Source organism: Typopeltis vanoorti, chromosome 12 (genome assembly GCF_054136105.1).
Source record: "Typopeltis vanoorti isolate ZY-2024b chromosome 12, IOZ_Tvanoo_1.0, whole genome shotgun sequence".
NCBI classification, from domain to species: Eukaryota; Metazoa; Arthropoda; class Arachnida; order Uropygi; family Thelyphonidae; genus Typopeltis; species Typopeltis vanoorti.
In genome coordinates this window covers 89,308,415-89,331,671 of record NC_143560.1, presented here as the reverse complement: position 1 = coordinate 89,331,671, position 23,257 = coordinate 89,308,415, and the positions used below count along the sequence as shown (strand labels likewise).

General features: G+C 36.5%; 1 protein-coding gene across 1 annotated transcript in view; it reads right to left on the bottom strand.

Moving 5' to 3' along the window:
- LOC150100981 (nephrocystin-4-like) overlaps positions 1-23,257 on the bottom strand; it is a 191,322-nt gene that overhangs the window by 30,328 nt on the left and 137,737 nt on the right. The window contains exons 13-14 of the mRNA XM_090401955.1: positions 15,868-15,962; positions 6,394-6,560 (exon numbers count right to left, since the gene is read on the bottom strand). Of these exons, the coding sequence (XP_090258081.1) occupies positions 6,394-6,560; positions 15,868-15,962 (262 nt within the window). The remainder of the gene's footprint in view (positions 1-6,393; positions 6,561-15,867; positions 15,963-23,257) is intronic.

Below are 23,257 nucleotides of genomic sequence, written 5' to 3'. Positions count from 1 at the left end.
TAAATTCATTTACATTAGATGCACTCACTACCCATAAGGGCAAATTATTCCACTCACTCACTGCTCTCTGGAAGAAAAACTTAGCTCTTAACCCTTTCTTGACTGAGAACAACCTTAACTTCCATGGATGCCCCCCCCTCCCCGTGTTCTCTCCCAGCCTTCCATATAACGAAAAATTATATCATTTGAAATGTTATAACACCCATTCAAAAGTTTATAGACCTCTATCATATCACCCCTCTTTCTCCTGTTAACCAGAGTCTGTAATCCGCATACTTGCAATCTGTCCTCATAATCTAAATCTCAATTAATCTGGATATAATCTTTGTAACTCTTCTTTGCACCCTTTCCACAGCTTCTTCATCCCCTTGGAACCTAGGAGACCAAATCTGCGCACAGTAATCCAAGTGTGGTCTTATCAAAGCCTTATAAAGAGGCAAAATTATTTCCTTATCCTTACATGTCAAGGTTCGCTTCAACATCGCAATTATCCTCTGAGTTGTATTTGCAACTTTTGCTATGACCTTTGAACTTCAAATTCTTATCCACCAATACACCAAGATTCCTTGTCTTCAGTTTCTTGTAGCATAACCCTGCTAATATAATATGCTGCCGGAACTCTAATCACTCCAAAGTGCATAACTTTACACTTACTAACATTAAACTGACAGCCATTTTCGTTTGCCCAGATTTCCAGTCTATTTAAATCATTTTGTAATTGCTGAATATCAGTAGCATCCCTGATTGTCCTGCCTATCTTTGCATCATCAGCAAACAATTGCAGATCTGATGATAGACCCTGCTTGATGTCATTAATGTATAGATTGAACAACAATGGCCCAAGGACTGAACCCTGAGTACACCACTGGTTACCTTAAATCTGGCAGATTCACACCCACTATATACCACTTTTTGATATCTGTCTGTCAACTATCCCCTGATCCAAGTCAATAGATCATGTTCCAATCCCGTATTCTCTAATTTACACACCAGTCTATCATGTGGTATCCTATCAAATGTCTTAGAAAAATCCAACATTATCATAGTGTATCCATTCCCTTTGTCCAACTCGGCTGTAACATTGTTATAAAATGGGAGCAAATTGCTAAAAAATGAACTTCCTTTAGAACCCATGCTGTTCCCTGCAGAGTATAGAATACTTATCTACCCATTTCTGTATGCGAGTTCTTACCAACTTCTCTAAAATCTTCACTACTATATGTTATACTGTAGGCACTCTTGCGACATGAAAAAAACTTTGCAGCAACTGCTAGAAAACAAAGGAATAAAAGATGCTCAATAATAACAACAAAGGTGCTCAATAATATCAACAAAAGAATAAAAGGTGCTCAGATGAGTGATATGGAAGTCTTGGCAGCAAGATATGGAAATAAACACCACATCGTGTTTATTTACATATTTAGTTGTAGTTTCTATGGAAGTATAGCTACATACAAGACAAACATCAACATGACAATCAACATTGTTGGTATAAAAAGCATTGTGACTGGCTTGAGGAGCACAAGAAATCTGTGATGGGTGTAGCATATGATTGTGGAATGCCTTACACTAGAGTGCATCAAAACAAGCATAACAAACATGAAGGTTGGTGATAAAAGTGAAATGATCTGGAGTTATTTCTCCTGGTATGGACTCACTTTGGTTGTGTGATATCTGAAAGGATGAATGCTGACAGATAACAACTCAACTTCTGAATAAAATAATTCCTACATTGTGGTAGTTTTACAGAACAGTGCCCTTCTCTTTCAACGTGACAATGCACTCAGTCATACTGCAGGCACTCTTGTGACATGACTCAAGGAAAACGACATGGAAAAAAAACTGGACTAGCCAGCATAGAGTCTCACTTTTAACCAAAAAGAAAAATTTCCTGGGAAAGAGAGAGACTGATAGTTATAGAAGACACCACACACAGACTTTTGGTGTCTCTATAGTACAAACGTTCCTCTTACAGATACAAAATAGTACAAAAGTTCCTGTTACAAATGACAATGTTCATTGTCATTTGTAAGAGGAAATGCTGCTAGAGGGCCACTTAATGCCAAACAATTGAGAATCATCTGCTGTTGAAAAGATAAGTTTTATTTGGTAATTAGTGATATCAATTGCATTTTGGTATAATTTTGTTTATTTTTCATAGCTTAGTGTGATTGCATGATTGCAGAGCACACCAAACATGGACATCAAATCCATGACCTATACTTATTGGTTGGAGAGCAATGGCTCTAACCAATCAGCCAATGAAGTGGGCAATTGCTCATTACCAAAATAAGATTTTGGTAGTGTATATATATCGAATATCTACAGAGTGTTGCAAAAATTGTATGAATATTGCCATTTTTTTCAATTACTACATGTCATGTGGCACAGCAAGGTATAAATAAAAAAAAAGAATATAGAATATAGAAAAAGAATATTGTAGCTTATAGGATATGACTTAGAGTTAGCTAATTTTCAGCAAGGTTTTGACATAGGCTGCCAAACTGACAAAAAGAGATATGGAAGCTGAAAAGGGTATTATAAGCCCAACTGCTGTACATCAGTGGATCTTCTCAAACAGAAGTTTTAGGGCATCACCTTTATAGCACTAGCAGTTTTTGTCAACACATTACATTATTGCCTTGGTACATATGGAAGGGTTGCTGCATATAAGCTTAACATTGTCCTAAAACTATGCTGAAATCTGAATATGGAGTACAAATCTTACCGTGTTTTTTTTTTTTTTAATGAGTATCTCACTCATAAAAGGTTGGTAACCTATTGCACAGTACTAATGTGGATGGGGCTAACATTTAGATAGTCTGGAAATTCTAGATACTCATAGAAACATTAACTTTTTCAAGTCATCAATAAGGAGGGTGGTGGTGGTCATCTCATACTGAGTGGTGAAATTCATTTCCCACTTACAGAAATTCACAAACAAGAATTCATGCTAACAGTAGTCTACTGATTGGCATGTAAGCACAATCCACTTGGCCTACTAAATTAAAAGCAAACTAGTCAGATCATTGGCTTATTATTTGTCACCTCATACTGCTGGTATAGAGAGTCAAGTAATGATATATATTCTCTTCAGTGTTTAGGTATGACTGTTCTTGGATAGGGATATGTTACTTAGAGTTATTTCTCAGAGTGTATCATTCTATTTATTTATTAAGATAGCATGATAGCAGTGGTATTATAACATAGACATGATTCTCCTGTTTTGGATTAAGAACCTTTATTGCAGTGTCAAGAAATAAAAAACAACAAATATCATGTGTGAATGAGTTGAGGCATATATTTGGAAACAAATCAGTTGAATATTAACAAGAAAATGCATATCATTGTGAAAGGATGTGGCAACATGTTTTTGTAAATAGAAATGCAAAATTACACTAGACAGAGTGTCCCATTCTCAGCTCAAGAGGGAGTACCTTTGGCAAAAGTTAGAACAGTGATTCATGGGCCAGAACTTTACTACAGAACTGACTGCTATTTTAATCAAGGAACAGACTAAAATATCTGTTTATTTAGGAACATTTAATGGAAAGGTCTATCTACCCAGGAGAAATGCATCTAACCAAAGCCAAAAGTGTATTTCTAGTTTATGAAATCATTGATATAAGATATCGATATAATTTCTGCAGTATAGTACAAAAGTAGTGATGAATTAAAATACTACGGTAAGTCACTTCCGTAATTTCAGGTGGAATAGATAATATGAAATAGACTGAATAATGCAGATGAAATGCAATGTGGTATCTGTAAGAACAATACTTGATATGTACAATATACATATCAAGTATTGTTTTATTGAAATAAAGCACTGAAATTGTGCTATATTTCAAAAACAAAATAAAACAAAGAAACTCCCTTCTAAACTGCACACACATCTCAATGACATGTGGGTTCTCCTTCGGTCCTGATGATACTTGCCATTTCATTCTTCTAGGCATACAATATACATATCTCTAGTGAAAACAGTGATAATCAGTTAATATAATACTCTACTTTGATGAGTCATATATATTAACCATTCTTAATTCAACATTACTTGCACATCCATTCTTATAGGCACTACAACTAAAGGCAAGTCCATAACAGGATAAATAACTGAGCACTGCAACTCCATCATCGAACCTCATATTTGTGATGATATATTTAGACATATTTCCTCTCAGATCATTCCCAATTTATTTAATGTACAAATTAAATGGTAGTAGCCCAATGCCCTATGGTATGCTACTTATAACCTGTCTACTCCTTGATTAACCTCTACAATACATTCTGATGTCTGTTCATTAGCTACCTTCTTATCCACATCACCAACTTCATATCCATTCCTATTTGCAACAATGTATACAATAGGTTTCTGAGTAGAATTCTTTCAAATGCTTTTGCAAGGTAATATGGCATTTAAAAATGAAAAAGTCACAATGTAAAAAAACAACAAAACAAAACATTATTTATATGGGATAATGACACAGGAGTAGAAAAAACAATAAGTTCAAATTCTATAATTCAAATTCTACATTTTTTATGTTTGGCAGAAAGTCATTCAAATAAATCTAACAGGTAAAGATGCTAAAAACTGAAAATAGTTTAAAATTGAGGTCACATAGCTACAGAAAGTTTTTTCACTTGGTTAGAAAGTTAATTAAACTTATCAAGAAATTACATTCTTGTTTAATCCTTTATCCAAGTATAAGCAAATAATGTTTATGCATGAAGTATCTTCATTCCTAGGCTAGCCACTTCTATACAGAAGCTGATGGCTTTACATCAATTGCCTTAGTATTCCATAATGCAAAGCATACTTCCTTTAGAACATGTCTAATGTAATGTATTAAGGGAGGATCACCACTCAGACCAGTTTTGACCTTCACTGAGCTCTTGTGAATGGGAGCCAGACCCAGGAGCATAGCAAGGTTGAATTAGTGCAGAAATTGTGAAAATATTTCACGTGCAGACAATTTTTGTTTACACTCGGATAAAGAATTAAATAAGAATATAATTTCTTTGCAAGTTTAATTACTTCTAACCAAGTGAAGAAACTTTTGACAATTATCTCTCTGATTCAAAGTATTTTAATAATAAGGTGATCTACCTTTTTGCTACTTGTATATGAGAATATGACTTCTGCATTAATTCAATCCTGGTATCTGGCTATCACTAACAAGACCTCAAAAAGGTTTAAACTGATCTGGGTATGATCCTCCTTTAATACATCATATTATGCACATCTGAAAGGAAGTGTGTTTTGCATTATGAGATACTAAGGCAACTAATGTGAAGTCATCAGCCTCCATATACATGTGGCCTAGTTGTGAAGATACTGCATGTGAAAACATTGTTTGCTTACAACTGGATAAAGGATTAAACAAGAATATAAAAGTTGAAATCACATAGCTATCTGAGAGAGCAGACTTGAAATTTTATAATAATTAAAATAAACTGTACTGTACATGTACTTATCTAATTTTCACATCCTCATTGATAACTCATTAAATATAATTTTTTTAAAAATTTGTTTTTAATAAATCATACTGACTGACTCATTGATATAAAACCAGACTTTTATAAAGAACATTTTTTGATTCTTTGCAAAGATTTTCAATCTCTGTCAATGTCCAAGCTGAAAAAGTTACCAAAGATAACACATAACAAAAATGGCAAAAGTTGCAACAAACAGGATATGGGAAAGGTGCATATTTGGAATTTACAATAGTTTGATCTTTCTGTGTGCATCTCATTACATATTGGCTTTCTATTATCATTAAGAGGGCCTCCCAAAACTTAAATCCCTTTATAGTTGTTAATATTAACGTTTGTAGAGATTCTTAAATCATTTGCTTATTCTTTTGCTTTCCTTAAGAACTGAATTTTGTGCACAGCATTTTGACAATCAGTAATAAATATACACTGTACTCGGATTATATTTTTAGTTTAAGATATTTTCGTTGCCTCTAAAAATAAAACACTTTCACATAATATAATATAATCAATTATTATTATTATTATTAAACAACACCTCATGGAGTCAAAGACTCATCTAGGAGGTCCTTTTATCTCACACACATCTCATCATACCGTGTCTTAAACACATTCAAACTCCTTGCAGACACTACACTCTCAGGCAAGGCATTCCAATCACTCACAATTCTTAGTATAAAATCTCTTTCAATTTCAAACTGCAGTCAACATGCATGCACATGATATTTATATTGTTATATTGTTACCTGATTAATATAGAAGACACTACAGAACACACTCCTTGCAGACACTACACTCTTAGGCAAGGCATTCCAATCACTCACAATTCTTAGTATAAAATCTCTTTCAATTTCAAACTGTAATCAACATGCATGCACATGACATTTATATTGTTACCTGATTAATATAGAAGACTCTGTTTTCTGTCCTGCAATACATGTGATATCTATTCTCTGCTGAGTATGAATAAATACCTGCCATGTCTGAATTGGAATGTGCATATAGCAATGATCATAGAGAAACAAATAAAATATCTTCACATTTCCTGTTCTGCCTGTAGCAACCTGATTATCAGAAAGAAAATAAAGGTTACTTTAAGTAATAAATGTGAATGATAATATATGTTTAAAACTTCTTAGGATAATAAAAACATTTGAGTGTATGTGTGGCATGTTATAATGTGTTGTTATTCAAAATATAATAATTGCTTCTTTGTTCAATGTTTAATGGCATGCAACATTCAAATTATTTGACTGAGTTGGGGAGAGTGATCATGCAATGTTGAGCTGGGAAGTGGCTAAGCATGTGTAATTTTCAGCTAAGAAGTATGCTGCTTGGAAAAAAGTCAATGGACACCCCATGGACAAGGTGCATTGTGCCATGAAACAAGTCAAGTGTTTGTAGCCAGCAGAAACTGGAGGAACATGATCCTCCCAAGTCAGTGCAACTGCGTCTGGTGAAATGGCTGTGAGAAGGGAACCGACTGCATCCGAAGGAGGCATTGTGATAGGATGCCATGTTGCAGGCCTATCTATTCAGAAAACTGTTGACATATTGGACCATCCCAGGTCAACAATCAGTGATACCAAACCTAGATGGAAGCACAGGAAGTCAACTGCAAGTGATACCCACAGTGGACAACCCACCACACTCACTGAATGTGACTATAGGGCACTACAAAGGATATGTAAAACTGCCATTTGTTGGCTGACACATCGAATATGGGGTTCTGGCATCCACTGGAATACAAATCTGGAAAAAACATTTAGAATCGAGGCTCACAACATGGGTTTCCATGGTAGAACTGCAATATGCAAGCCCCACATTACTCGAGCTAACATGCAGCTCTGTCTTCAGTGGTGCAAAGAGTATGTGCAGTAGGATATGAAAGCTTGGAAAGCTGTGTTATGGAGTGACAAATCACACTATACCTTCTACTAAGCAGATAGATGGGTGTGGTGGATGTCCACACCCATCTATCTACAGCTCTTACTAGTGTGTGTGTAACCACAGCCATGAAATTTGGAATGGCAGTGTGATGGCATGATCCAGTTTTTCCTAGTTTGGCCTCGAACCTTTGTTTGTGCTGCCATGAACACTGAACTCAGAAAGGTATATAAATGTTCTGGATAATGCAATGCTTCCTACTTTGTGGCATTTCTACAAAACTGACCATTGTCTCTTTCAGCAAGACAATGCACCAAGTCATAAGGCTGCTGCTGTAACTGCATGGTTTGTGGACACATAAACATCATCACACTTGACTGGCCTCCACAGATTTCTGATCTCAACCATACTAAACATCTGTAGAATGAATTGGAGAATTGAGTGAGGTCAAAGAATGTCCACCCCACAACAGTTCAGGGCTTCATTACATGCCTAATTCTCATTGATTGCTATCATACTGTTGTGGAAAGTATGCCCCATAGGATTGCTGCAGTCATCACAGCAAAAGGAGGTTCTATATTTTATGAAGGTGGGTGGCATGGCTGTTTGTTCCTCATACTATGGTGTCCATTGATTTCTTTCTAAGCAGTGTATATGTGGAACTACACAGCTGGTAAATATGAAAAACTTAGGAAGAAACCTGGAGCAGTACCATGGCATAAGAAAATACAAGAGAAGGATCTTAGCAGAAAATGGTCAAGGAATATTTGAGGAAATGAGCATCAGACTGCATATCCAGAATTAGGATTACGAGGTTAAATCAAATAGGAGTAAAACAGATTAGTGGCATTATAAGATTTAGTGGAATAAAACAGCACAAGTAAATTATTAAACACATGTTTAATCAATCCTATGTTTTATCGCAGGCACTGAAACATCATCAGGGAAGCAATATTAACATTGTAAAAGCATGCACAAAACAATACATGGAAAAGATTAGAACGAAAACAAGTCCTATGATGGGCATCTTCTGATGGGTGCTGTTGACTAGTCTTGTTGTTGGGTAGGAGGCATAAGAATTAAGGTTTTTCTAAAACTTGGGAAGTTTAATAGAACCATAATTATTAAGATTAACCTAGTTTCTAGTTTTTTAAATCTGCTGTTGATTCTAAAAAAAAGTCTTTCAAATTTGTATTTTTTTGTGGTGAAGCATAGTAGTTTCTTCCATTTGATTCTGTGCAGGATATCCACGGCATGGTCAGTTTGACCTGACTGACCACACTAATCGTGGGAGATGTATTTTTTATGTTCCTCTAGGCAAATGTCCATAGATCTCCCAGGCTGACCATAATATGATAAATTGCAAGAGCAAGGAACACCAAACACCTGGAATAGAGAGAAGGTAGAGGATTCTTGAGAAAGTAGATGAGGGCAGCTAGCTTCAGATGAGGTTTGAATGCAGTGCAGAGAAGAGGTGTAGAGTTCTGGCTATTTTTTGTGAAGAGCCTCAGATATAAGGAACAATGATGGTATTACCACAGTCAGCATGCTGAGAGAGGATGTAACAAACAATTAATTTGTTGATCTTTCTGGCATTGCAAGCATTAGAAAAGAAGGTCTCGTGAATAAAGGAGAGTTCAGCCTGGATAAACAGATTGGATAGTAAATTAAAGATACCAAGAAATTATATACTGTATTTGCCAGCATATAAGACACACTTTTTTCATTGAAAATAGGTCTGAAAAACAGGGTGCGTCTTATATGCCGATACTCAGTTTTTTATTATTTTCATTTCTGGAAATTTTCTCTGTTCCAAGTTATGCGATTTCTTTATTGCTTCCTTGCGGTGTGTGTGAGAGCATTCCAGTTACGTAGAGCAGTGTTTCTCAAACTTCAGACATCAGCGTTCATACGATTGGTGCGGTATTAACAAAAGATCGTGCTACTAAATGACAAAGACAAGCCAACAGTTGAGTTGAAATGCTAATTCTCTTCAATCAAATTCCTTATATAATATCTGAAACACATTCACTATATATTTCTTTGTTTAAACACGTTCACTCAAACAAAACCATATGTTGCACCGGCAACATGCTTGAGTCATACAGCATTTTCTGTGGAAGGGGGACATGCGATTAATTAGTTAGTGCTGTTTTTATCCTCTGCAAACAGTGCAATTAGTTGTCTCTAATTACACAGCCTGCAGATGTCTCTGTACCTTATTCAGTGATAAAATAGGAATGTTTTATGATCTTGAACTTCATGGATATATCGAATTTTATTCTATGCGTTAATGATGCATAGCCAAAAATTGCTACGGACCCCCCTCTCCCAAAGACCTTTCACGTACCCCAGGGGATATGCATATCACACTTTGAGAAACACTGATGTAGAGTTCAGTGGATGCGCATGCACTGTCATCGATGATCACAGCTGTGTCCTGTTCGTTTAAACTTTCCAATTGTTGTTGCAGTTGTGAACGGTGATAATTTTTTGCTGTTAAATTTTCTCTAAATTTCTTGGCAAATTATGGTTGAAAAACGTCGGTATTGTTACAATATTGCATACAAGCTACGTGTGATTGCGTATGCTAAAGAACATGGAAACAGGGCTGCAGAGAGGCATTTCAGACCACCCCCAACTGAGAAAACGATAAGAACTTAGCAGAATCAGGAAGAGGATTTAAAAAAAGCAACTCACAGTAAATATAACCTAGGAAGTGGAACTGCAAAATGGCCAGAACTTGAGGTAGAACTGAATACTTGGATTTTAGACCACAGAAAAGCGGGACTTTTAGTGTCTACAAAAATTATTAAAACGATAGCCACTAACAGAGGGATCGTCAACTTTAATGGATCAACATCATGGTGTTCAAGATTCATGTAAAGAAACCAGCTATGTATGCGGACTAAAACAAAAATATCACAAAAGATGCCAGCTGAATATGAAGAAAAAATGATTGAATTTCATCGATTCGTCATTAACGCAAAAAAAGAGAGAAAATTTTGAACTTGCGCAAGTAGGAAACATGGACGAGGTTCCACTGACTTTTGATGTGCCCTCAAACAAAACTGTAGATTCCAAGGGCACTAAAAGTGTTACTATTAAAACTTTGGGGCATGAAAAAACTCACTACACGGTTGTTTTATCCTGCTGTGCTGATGAGACAAAATTGCTGCCACTATTGATTTTTAAAAAGGAAGACGCTATCCAAAGAAAAACTGCTTAAAGGAGTGTTTGTACATGTTCATGCAAAAGGCTGGCTGGATGGATGGAGGAGGAATGAAGTTATGGATAGATAAAATTTGGTCTAGGCGCCCTGGTGGACTGTTGAAGAAGCCTGTCATGCTAGGATGGGATCAGTTTCGTTCTCACAGAACAGACGATGTTACAAATAAACTCAAGGAATTGAAAACTCAGCTGTAATTCCAGGAGGTCTAACTAGTCAGCTTCAACCTTTAGATGTCTGTATTAATAAATCATTTAAGGGATTTATGAAGGTGAAGTGGAATAGCTGGATGCAGTCTTCAGATTTTGAGGTTACACCATCAGGAAGAAGCATAGCATTTTGCAAGTTTGGCAAAGCTTCATGGGATGCTGTTAAAACTAAGACAGTGGCTAAATCATTTAAGAAGTGTGAATTAGTAATGCGCTGGATGGTACAGAGGACAATTTGTTGTATGAGGACTCAGATTCTGATTTAGAAGAGGTTTCAAGTGTCTCTTCATTTAGCTCTGGAGATGAATTTCTGGGTTTTGACGATTAAAAGGTGGGTACTCTTTCCTAGTTAGATTAGGTATTTGTTGAAAGTAGACCTACTTATTACTTTATATTTGAAATACTGTAAATTCATTATAATATTCAGTGATAAAGTTTTTTTCCTAAAAAATGTGTACAAAAAAGGAGGTGCGTCTTATACGCCGGCAAATATGGTACGTGGTTTAATCCTTTATCCAAGTGAAAGCAAACAAGTTTGCGCCTGAACTATTTTCAGGACTGGGGCAACTCGTATAAAGAAGCTCATGACTTCACATCACTTGCCTTAGTATCCCAAATACACATGTCTGCAAAGCATATCTCCTTGCAGACATGTGTAATGCTATGCATTATGGGAAGGGCCACTACCCAGATTGGTTTCGACCTTTATTGAGGTCTCATCAGTGGGAGCCAGACCCAGATTTAATTTATAGTATAACCAAGTGGAAAAACTTCCAACAATTTTCTCTAATCCAGAGTATTTTAATAATAAGGTGTGACACCTTTTGGCAACTTGTATATGAAAATATGACTTCTGCACCACTTGAACCTTAGTATCACCTCTGGGTCCTCCCACTGATGAGATCTCAATAAAGGTCGAAACCGGTCTGGGTAGTGGCCCTCCCATAATGCATAGCATTATACATGTCTACAAGGAATGGTTGTGATGAATGTAGCCATATCCCCTACTATGATGGGTTGGGTGTCTGGATATTTTTGATTAGACAGCATACAGGATACTATTACAGTGCTACATGAAGAGTTTAATTAAATGTTACCTTCTATTGACAGTTTTCCTCCAAATTAGTTTGTTGTCTGTCAGCATATCAATATTGTCAGAAATTATATTTCAGTCTTCTAAAGAAATTTCAACTGCATCAATCCACATAGATCTTTGCTTTCATTTGAATTTTTTTTCTAGTATCAAACACCTGCTCTGCGTAATCTTTCCCATGTTGTTAAGTGACCACATGACCTGAGATTAGCTTTGCTCACATATTTCTAAATGCCTACATTCACTCCTCTATTTTTTCTCAAAACTCTCACATCTGTGGCTTCCACTTAATTTCTAACCTAGATCGCAAATCGGTTTGGATGTATTTGATTTGAAAGTGGCTTGAATATTGTTGTGAATCAGGTATGTTGGTTTTGACTAATTTCTCTCTTATTCCAGATAAACTTATTCAACTGACTCCCTACTATGCCAGCTTTGCTTATTCTGTTGTTGATATCCATACTGAATTTTCCATGTTCAATCAAATTATGCCTGAACAGCTGAAACGTTTCTTGTTCTATAGGTTCTCCACTGAGCAATGTAGTTGAAATTTTCAATGTTCCTTGCTATTTTTATAGTTTTGATCTTTTTATTGTGATTTTCATAACAAATTTATTACAGCAGTTATTCAGTTTAATTAAGGAATCCTGAAGACTTATGATGAATTTATTTAATAGTGTAACATCATCGGTATAAAGAGCATGAAATCAACCTTTCCAATTTAGATATCTAGTCTAATGCTATTTTACTTCATAATGTGATCCATATAGATTAAAAATAACAGTGGAGATAGTGTGTACTTGATTTTATATCAAATCATCTTCCTGTACTTCCTGCTGTAATTCAGCAGTTCAAACTACTGAATTACTTCTCAAATATAGACTGTATTGCTCAATATAGTGCTCTGTTTGTACCACATAATTGTATTGTTTAGTATCAATTTCTTGGCACAATGTCATATGCCTTTTCTAGACCTATAAAATTTAAATACCCATTCCCTTGGTTTCCACATTCCCTTGATTTTAAGCTATTTGTCTTAAAGTGAAAAATCTGATCCTGACAACTTCTACTTGGCCTAAATCTAGCTTGTTCTTCTCATTTCCTTTCACAATTTTTTTTTTTTTAACTTCTTCTCAAGTATGCTTGCATAAATCTTATCCAGAATACTTACCAGGGATATTTGTCTGTAATTCTTACCTTCAGTTTTATTTTTCTTTTTATACATGGGTACTGTGAGAGTTCAACTCCAATCATTCCTATTTATTTTATAACTATACAATAATTTTGGATGCCTCCTATTGTCCATTTGATTTAGATGATGTATCCATTTTTCTTTATATTTACTCATACCATTTCTGCCCTATTAATCCTTCTGTCACTAATGCTTCTGCCCATATTCCATCTTTTAAATCCTAATTTAGATGATGTATCCATTTTTCTTTATATTTACTTATACCATTTCTGCCCTATTAATCCTTCTGTCACTAATGCTTTTGCCCATGTTCTATCTTTTAAATCCTAATGAAGATACTTATGACATAGTGACTGAAACTTGTATGAATAAAAAAATTAATTATGCAAATAAAGAAATATTTAAGCATTAAATCTGCACCTAATTTATTATATTTATTACTATGTCAACTCACATCTCAATTAAAACAAAAACACAACACATTATTCTTCTTATATTGCAGAATATCACTCACTTCACACAGTGCATAATGTACAATGAGTATATTTATATATACTCATTGTCCATAGTTTTTTTTTTTTCCTTCCAAAATTAGAGTTGGAAAATTCAGAACTCAAAAACCATAAATCTCAACAATAAAGTTTCTTAAATACCTCAGATGGAAAAAAAAACAAACTAATCAAATTCAATGCAACCAAAATACAATTATGTCTTGGCCATCACAAAAATATCCCTCTTCATCCTTGCTGAAGATATTTCTTTTTAAGATAAATTTATCTTTCCTGTGTAAATTTAGTAAATCTAACTGTTCCAGTCCATTCATAAGAAAATGGCTTTTTCTTCTCTTCTGAATCCATTTAAATACCAAAAAACTCTGTAAAAATCAACCATATCTTAGACTGTTCCCAAATTAGGAGTGATACCAAAAAACATCTAAAAAAAATTCTAGATTAAGTATACTAGGTATACTCTTAAGAAAGTAATTCAGCTTATTGATTACCCATCTAATTCATTTAAATTTCTATTCCACAAACTGTGTTTCTGTTGTATAATCTTCCTACAGAGGGATACCATGAACAGTCATCTCTAATCTTTTCAATATTCAAGATATACATAAAACCACCCAACTCTAAACTTGAATCAGCTTTTCTTCTTCTTTTTTTTTTTTTTTGTATTCTTCCTGTATATAAGAGGGCTGTTCAATAAGTAATAAGACTAATTTTACTGTCACGAAACCACTCATCACAATATTAATTTCTGTGGAATAAAGAAATGTTGCTGTCTGTATTAACAAAAGAGGTTGATAGATGGCGTATATGGGCTGATGTGCCAGAGTGTCATGTGACTAAACACAAGCTTGTTTCGGTGCGCCTATGAGCCGCGACCAGTCGTCGAAATGGAAGCATCCTTGGAACAGCGTTATGCGATTAAATTTTGTGTGCATTTGCAAAAATCGGCATCAGACACTTTTAACATGATACGCAAAGCTTTCCGCGATGAAGCAATGTCGAGGGTAAGTGTTTTTCGCTGGCATAAAACTTTTAAGGAAGGAAGGCAAAATGTGGAAGATCTTGAACGTGAGGGAAGACCTTCAATGTTCATCACAGAGACAATGATCAACACAGCAGCGATTATCATCAAGGAGGATCGCAGAATTACATTATGCCAGCTCATTGTCCTGAATATTTCTGTGGGAAGTGTTCACTCAATTATGGCTGAACATTTGGGACTGAAACATGTTTGCGCCCGATGGATTCCCAAACTCTTGACACCAGAGCAAATGCACCATCAAGTGGATGTGTGCAGAATGAAAAGAATGGAAAGAAAGACTGGAACCAGAAGGCAAAACTTTTTAAAACGCATCATTACAACAGATGAAGCTTGGTTGTATCACTATGACCGTACAATGAAACAACAAAGCAGTGAATAGAAGCATCTGTCTTCGCCTACCCCCAAGAAAGCATAAACTGTAAAATTGGCTGGTAAAGCTATGACCATAATGTTTTTCGACTACGAAGGCATTGTTTACCAACACGCTGTAGAACCCAGGAATACTGTAAACGGCTCATATACCGAGAATACTGTAAAACTATGCGGATGTTTTACGGACAATGGTACAGCACGCCAAAAGGAAGCGTCCATTGCTCAAGAATGGCTTCTTATTGCACCACGATAATGCAAGGCCACATATTGCTGGTTGTGTAGTGGACGTTTTGCAGAAGAACAACATAGATATCCTACCACACCCTCCATACAGTCCTAATCTCGCACTGTGCGATTTCTGGCTGTTTCCTCAGCTCAAGAAACCACCAAGAGGCCACCATTTCGAAAGCAACAAAGCATGTGTAAAAGCTTTGGAGGTGGTTTTGAAAGAACTCTCAAAAAACGGACTTTCACATGTGTTTAAGAAGTGGACGCAACGTTGGGACAAATGCATTGCGTCTCGCGGTAGTTACTTCGAAAAAGACCATGTAAATGATGACGATTAAAGGTAATCTGTTTTCTGTATAAATATAGTCTTATAACTTATTGAACAGCCTCCGTACATAATACAACATAAATATAATTTACAGGGCATGTGTATATATTTGAAAATTGCAAGCTTCAGAAAACATGAAATGATGGCCAGAGTTTTTTCATTACCCTCTACTCTCTATTCCTTCATGTACTACATACTGCATTAATTTTCATGTTTTGAATTTACTTAAAAAATACATTAAAAAAAAAGAAACCCATTATAAGTTAATGAATCTAGTATCACCTTAAAATATACATCAATGCATTCACTCTTTTCTTCTTTTCTCTGTGTTCCACATATTACTTCAGGATCAGAGCACCTAACAAACAGTTCAGATGCTAGATAAAATTTAAAAATATACACATTACAATTTACAAGTTACAGTTTCAAATTTATAATTCAGAAAAATTATAATTTTTGATATTCACATTAACATTCTATTAAATCAGTTTTCCATTTCTTCATCATTGTCATCATGCTTTTCAAGAATTTAGGCCTAGAGTGGCATGCTCCAGCCTTAGAAGCCATCATTGAATAGAGGATATCCTAGTTTTCTTTTCCCTACTGGTTTGTTTTCCATTTTGTACTTCTTTTTATATGAAATGGAAACCTCACTTAGTAGAAAAATAGGTAGAATTTGGTAGCATGAACACTTTAATGCCATTTTTTAAACTAAGTTTAAAAATGTTTCAAGAATGTGGAATAAACACTTGAAAACAAGTAATGAAATAAATAATAATGTTAAATTTAAACATTAATCAAGGAAAAAGAAAAAAACTACCAGGTAAAAAAAAACGTAATTATGATATGAGGACTTTTTCTAATAAAAACCATTCAAGTCTCTTATCTTCACAGATTCTAATCATTCATAAAATCTACAATAAATCTCAGGAATATGCATGCAGATAATTTGGGAGATTGCTTAAGGGTCAGAACCTGGAGGCTTCAATCTTCACAACACCAGCTAGCTCTCTTATTCCAGCTGCACAGTTCAAACAGATAGAGACGCTGAGGCAATTGCCATCACCAGCAACCATAAGCAAATAGTAAAATGCCTACCAGAATAGCAGTCTTCTAGGACCTTCAAGACCACAATCTCATGCTGTTCTCTTCTCCCACAAAACAATATAATTACATACATGCATCATACAGCATTACAAGAAAGCCAAGTGGAATGATCTTCACAACTACTAAGCCACATTTCATTGGATGGATTACTGCTTCTGACCATCTGACCCAAATCTATGTGCTCAATGTATCATCAAAATAATCCTTATTAACATGGAAACATTTATTCCCTGTTACACTCTAAGTTCCCATCTCCTATCTAAGTCATAGTTCTCCCACAGGTAAGCCAAAGCCGTACAAGAGAAGAATCGAGCATATCATACACATATCATCATCATCATAATCAATCCTTATCCATCCACTGCTGGATGATGATCTCCTCTATATTTTTCTACATTTCTGTCTCTGGGGACCAGAAGATCCAGTTGTTTTCCATTGGATGATGTAGTTCATTTCTCCACCTTGTTGATGGTCTGCCAAGTCTTCTTAAACCTTCTCGTACTTGCCATTCTGTACAAATTTTTGTCCAGTGGTTGTCTCTCTTCTTACGTGTCCTGCACATTGCCATTTTTTTTTACTTTTATTTCTTTAATGATGTCTTTTAATTCTGTTTTTTTTCCTGATATCTATGTTTTTTTACTTTATCTATTCTTTTTTTATATCTAACATTGATCTTTCCATGTTTCTCTGTGCAGCTCCTAATTTATTTTCCAAATTTATGTTATATTATGTATATTATACAAATATACAAATCCAAAATCCATCTGACCACATCTGAGGTGTTTCATCATAAGAGTTCCCTGATGGCCACTGTTCATCAGAATTAACATTAGTATCCGCACTCTGTCAAATCCATTCAAATGTGGGAAGCAACTAATCAACACTTGCTAACAGTACATCTCCAAACTCACAGAACAGATCATTCCTCCTCTTTGTTCATCCCTTCCACTTCTGCCATCATGTGTTTCCCAAGGAACAGAATCCACAGATCTTCAAGGTAAATGTGAACAAATTCCTTCTTATCCATCCGTGGGACTAGTGTACCACAGGGATGACTAACCTCTTGTGAAAATTTAAAAAAGAAAAAGAAAAAAAGCACTGCATGACAGGAAAGAGACCTTCACATAGCTTTTAGAAAATAAGAATTAATTGAAATTTATGACTGAAAGTCCAATCTTTCAAGAATTATAAGAATTATAAACACGTTAACACAAGAATATTTTAATGTTTGCCAAATATTTCAGTCTGAAACTAACAGACTATCCTAAGTAGTGATAGGAACAGTTTTTACAAGGAGGGATACAAACAATTGATCATTCAAAAGTAGAACAAGCCACGTGATGTTACATTGCCTAGCATTAAAGAGAGGTAAATTTCATCAGAGTGATGAATAAATTATAGGTATTAATTCAAAATTTCATATAACAATCATAATTTGTAAATTCAATTAAAGATAACATTAGACTAATGTAAGAATTAAAGGTCTCGATTAAAAAAAAACTTTTAGTGTGTTATCCAGATTAAACTTTCCTATATTTTTGACAAGGATATACAGTGTTTTCATATAAAAAACAGAATCGACATCTAAACTGCAAATTTGATGTCCTTGTTTCTAGACAAATCAAGCCTTTCCATGTTCCAGATAATTGGGTCATCAATGTGTCCGGTCGCCCTTTAACGAGTAGTGAAACACTCATCCTCTCAAAAAGACATGATTTTGTAGTCCCTAAAAAGATTCCTTATTTAGATTTCCTGGTTAACATCGAACAGAACCTTAGTCATCTCTTCAGTGAAAAGTCTAATTCTCTCAGCATAGAAGTTGCTTCTATGCTACTTAAAGCCAAGCTTCCTCCTTCTAACATATTTCCTTCTGAAAAGAAAGCGCTACATTCCTTAAGAAGCAACAGTCACCTTGTTATCACTAAAGCAGACAAAGGAAAAGCTATAGTAATTACGGATTCTTCAAATTACAGAAGAAAAATTTCTCTTTCACTTCGAGATCGCTCAACATACCAAGAACTTGATCACGAACCCACTAACTGGCACTGGAAGAAATTAAATTCCCTTTTAAATGAGGTGATAAGTTTAGATGCGGACACAATAGAAAGGCTAAAACACATCTTGCAAGACCTCCTAGATTTTATGGTCTACCAAAAATTCACAAGACAGACATTCCTCTCCATGCTATAGTTGACTGTATTGATTCACCTACTTATCGCATAGCCAAATATTTAGCGAAATTATTGAAATCACATATACGCAAATCACGCTCTTTTTTGAAAAACTCTTTGGATTTCTTAAATAAATTAAAAAATATCTCATTACAACCTACTGATCTTATGGCAAGCTTCGATGTAGAATCTCTATATGTTAATGTACTTCTCAAAGAGACTTTACAATTACTTGCTGACATCTTTTTATAAGATTGATCTAGAAGATATTTTTGAAAATATGACTGGTGGTGGGAGGACTAGGGGCCCATGCATGGAAGCTGGGCAAGAGCATGGTTGACAAGGGTGTTAGAGCTAGGTTTTTTACTTGGAGAGTGGTGAATGAGTGGAATAAGCTTCCAGAGTCTGTTGTGGGTGCTACGACCGTGAATGAGTTCAAGGCAAGATATGATAAATACTGTGTGAATGCTGAATAGTTGTTCCAGACATGATGTTAGGGCCTCCCTCGATGAGTCTGTCGACTCCTTGGAGTTTTCCGGAACAACAATAATAATAATAATAATAATAATAATAATAATAAAAATCTTCCCACAAGATATCGTAAAATTATTCGATTGCGTGATGCACTCTGGATATTTCTTGTGTCAAAACAAATTCTACAACCAAGTGGAAGGAACGGCCATGGGAAGTCCACTTTCACTTGCTTTAGCTAACTTTTACTTGGAACATCTCGAAGACATCCTGTTTTCATCTATATTCCCTCAACCATCCTTTTTAGCCAAAATCAATTCCTTACATCCTCGTATTAAGTTTACTATGGAGATTGAAAAAGACACGTTATCCTTTTTAGACATCCTCCTCATCTGCTCACCTTCAGATATTCTGACAACAACAGTTTACAGAAAGCCCACTTTTACTGGACGTTACATTCTCAAATAATCTGCTCATCATCCTTATCAAAAAATAGGAATCATAAAATGTTTAATTCGAAGAGCTAGAACTAATTGCTCAGCTTCCCATGAATTACAGAAAAAACTTCCAACTATCAAACATCACATGAAATTAAATGGCTTCTCTGAAAAAACTACACAACATCTATTTGATTCCTACAATCCAATCCAGAACAACAAAGAATCAATACGGGATTTCAGAACCAATTTCAAGAATTCTGAAGAAATATGATTTAACAGCTACTTATATCCCTATTAACAAAATATTCAACTATTTCCCATCTTCTAAAGATAAATGCTCAACAATGTCTCTGCACCTTCAGATGTAATCTTTGCCGGGTGTGTGTGTGTGTATATATATCAAGTTCCTTGTAACAGCAATCTGTCGTACTTTGGACAAACCAGAAGCTCTATAGAAAAAAGAATACAAGAACATCAATCATACATTCTTCACAACAAATCCGATAAGTCTGGATTGGTGCAGCATGGGATAGAGACAAGCCACAACATTCTCTGGTCCAAGATTGCCTTCTACACAGATGTTGCTATAAATTCGAATGCCTATTCAAAGAGTGCTGAGGCATTACTTCAACGCCCTAACTTGAATCGAAATGACTGTATATCCTTGCCAAAAATATGGGAAAGTTTAACCTGGATAACGCACTAAAGATTTTTTTAAATTTTAATTGAGACCTTTAATTCTTACATTAGTCTAATATTATCTTTAATTGAATTTATAATAAAGATTGTTATATGAAATTGTGAATTAATACCTATAATTTATTCATCACTCTGATGAAATTTATTTCTCTTTAATGCTTAGCAATATAACATCATGCGGATCGTTCTACTTTTGAATGATCAATTGTTTGTATTCCACCTTGTAAAAACTGTTCCTATCAAGCCACTGAGGATAGTCTGTTAGTTTCAGACTGAAACATTTGGCAAACATTAAAATATTCTTGTGTTAACATGTTTATAATTCTTAATTTAACGTCACAAGTGTCTCTCAAGAATAGAGTCGAATCTTTCGCCTTCTCATGGGAACATCCATCAGGATAATGAATGAAAGAAAATGGGATGGCAATTTGGGATTTAGTTAACCAAAATGTATGCTGCATTGGCTTAAACCAAAAAAAAAAGGATGGTACAATGTGATGAAATTCCATGTTGGCTGGTTGGGAAAAGGAACTGACAAGTTAAACAAGGCTGTATTCATCAGTGAATCAGTGTGAACAGGCAAAAACTCAGCTACTGAAACAAATTCCAACTTATTATAACCAGAATTCAAGACAGACATCATCATTGTAAGTATCTACAGAAAATAAGTTAAACTGGAGGTACCATGTTGACATAATTGCTATTACTGAAACAAAGAAGACAAACACAGGTAAGATTATTCTAAATAGCTACTATCCTATCCTTGCCATCCGTTCCTTAGGACGGGTTGAGCCCCCCCCCCCTTCCCCAGTGAGGGGCTTACGACGAATTAATGCAGTGGTACGTCACTCTTCTGCTGTACCCCCCGAGGGCTATATTCATGACTGTAATCCAGTTTGCCTGTTCTAAGGGATGAAAAACCCAAGTTACCAGATGAAAAAAATCTCCCACTCTCAAGGGAATAAAGCTGAATGCAAGAATTACAGAGGAATTTCTCTACTAAGTGTTCCAAGTAAGATTCATGCTAGCATACTTGAAAAGAGGTTGAGAAAAATTTTAGAAGAAAAACTTGGAAAAGAATCAGCTAGATTCAGGCCAAATAGAGGCTGTCAAGATCAGATATTCACTTTACAACAGTCAGAGTATACACTGAATAATTTAGAAGGCCTAGTCAGAAGATTGACATGTACGAAGTATAGCTCTCATAGTTTCCACACACACACACACACACACACACACACACACGACACACACACACACACACACACACACACACACACCGACATATATATATATATATATATATATATATATATACACACACACACACACACATAAAGGGAATAAAGCTGAACAAGAATTGCAGAGGAATTTCTCTACTAAGTGCTCTAGGTAAGATTTATGCTAGCATACTTGAAAAGAGGTTGAGAAAAATCCTAGAAGAGAAACTTGGAAAAGAACTAGCTGGATTCAGGCCAAATAGAGGTTGTCAAGATCAGACATTCACTTTACAACAAGTGAATATCTTGTTGTAAAAAAACTCACAACAAACAGTGACCCACTTAAGTAGGGTCGCTGTTTGTGGTGAGTCTCCTCCACAACTTCCTGTCTTGGGCTTTAGCCACATCCAAGTTCTTCATTCTCAAGTCCTCCTTCACAATCTCCCTCCATCTCTTCTTTGGCCATTCACGCTTCCTCTTCCCCTGCACATTCATCTGCATGACCTTTTTTCCCACATACTCTTCCTTCCTCCTCATCACATGACCAAATGGGGTGGGGGGGGGGGGGGGTGGGGGGGGGGGGGGGTGGGGGGGGGGGGGGGTGGGGGGGGGGGGGGGTGGGGGGGGGGGGGGGTGGGGGGGGGGGGGGGTGGGGGGGGGGGGGGGTGGGGGGGGGGGGGGGTGGGGGGGGGGGGGGGTGGGGGGGGGGGGGGGTGGGGGGGGGGGGGGGTGGGGGGGGGGGGGGGTGGGGGGGGGGGGGGGTGGGGGGGGGGGGGGGTGGGGGGGGGGGGGGGTGGGGGGGGGGGGGGGTGGGGGGGGGGGGGGGTGGGGGGGGGGGGGGGTGGGGGGGGGGGGGGGTGGGGGGGGGGGGGGGTGGGGGGGGGGGGGGGTGGGGGGGGGGGGGGGTGGGGGGGGGGGGGGGTGGGGGGGGGGGGGGGTGGGGGGGGGGGGGGGTGGGGGGGGGGGGGGGTGGGGGGGGGGGGGGGTGGGGGGGGGGGGGGGTGGGGGGGGGGGGGGGTGGGGGGGGGGGGGGGTGGGGGGGGGGGGGGAAACCAAAAGAAAACCTGATCCAGAAAATAATCAAAAGGAAACTACATCTATTTGGCCATATATGTAGAATGAATGATGAGAGAAAATTAAAAACGTTGCTGTTTGGAATGATTGAAGGAAAGAACAAAAGAGGAAGACCAAACAGATAATGGGGCGATGACATCGTCAAATGGTGCGGAAACTCTATACACAAATTGAGTCATCTTGCACAAAACAGAATGCAATGGAAGAATCATATCAAGATGGCAGCAGACACCTACGGGCATTGGACCCATGGTTGCTGATGATTAATAACGATATTGGCAATGATGGGATAATAATCATAATAAGGTAAATCAATTAAAATATAAGAAAAAAAGATGTCACATGGTTTGGAGATTCAATAATTTAATTAGCACTTAAAATTCTATTTTTATCAGCAACATGAGTGGGTAAAGGATCTTTTTATGTATTTTTATTAAATTTCTATATTTAATTTATATTTTAGATAATTGTGAATACCTGCTGTGGAGAT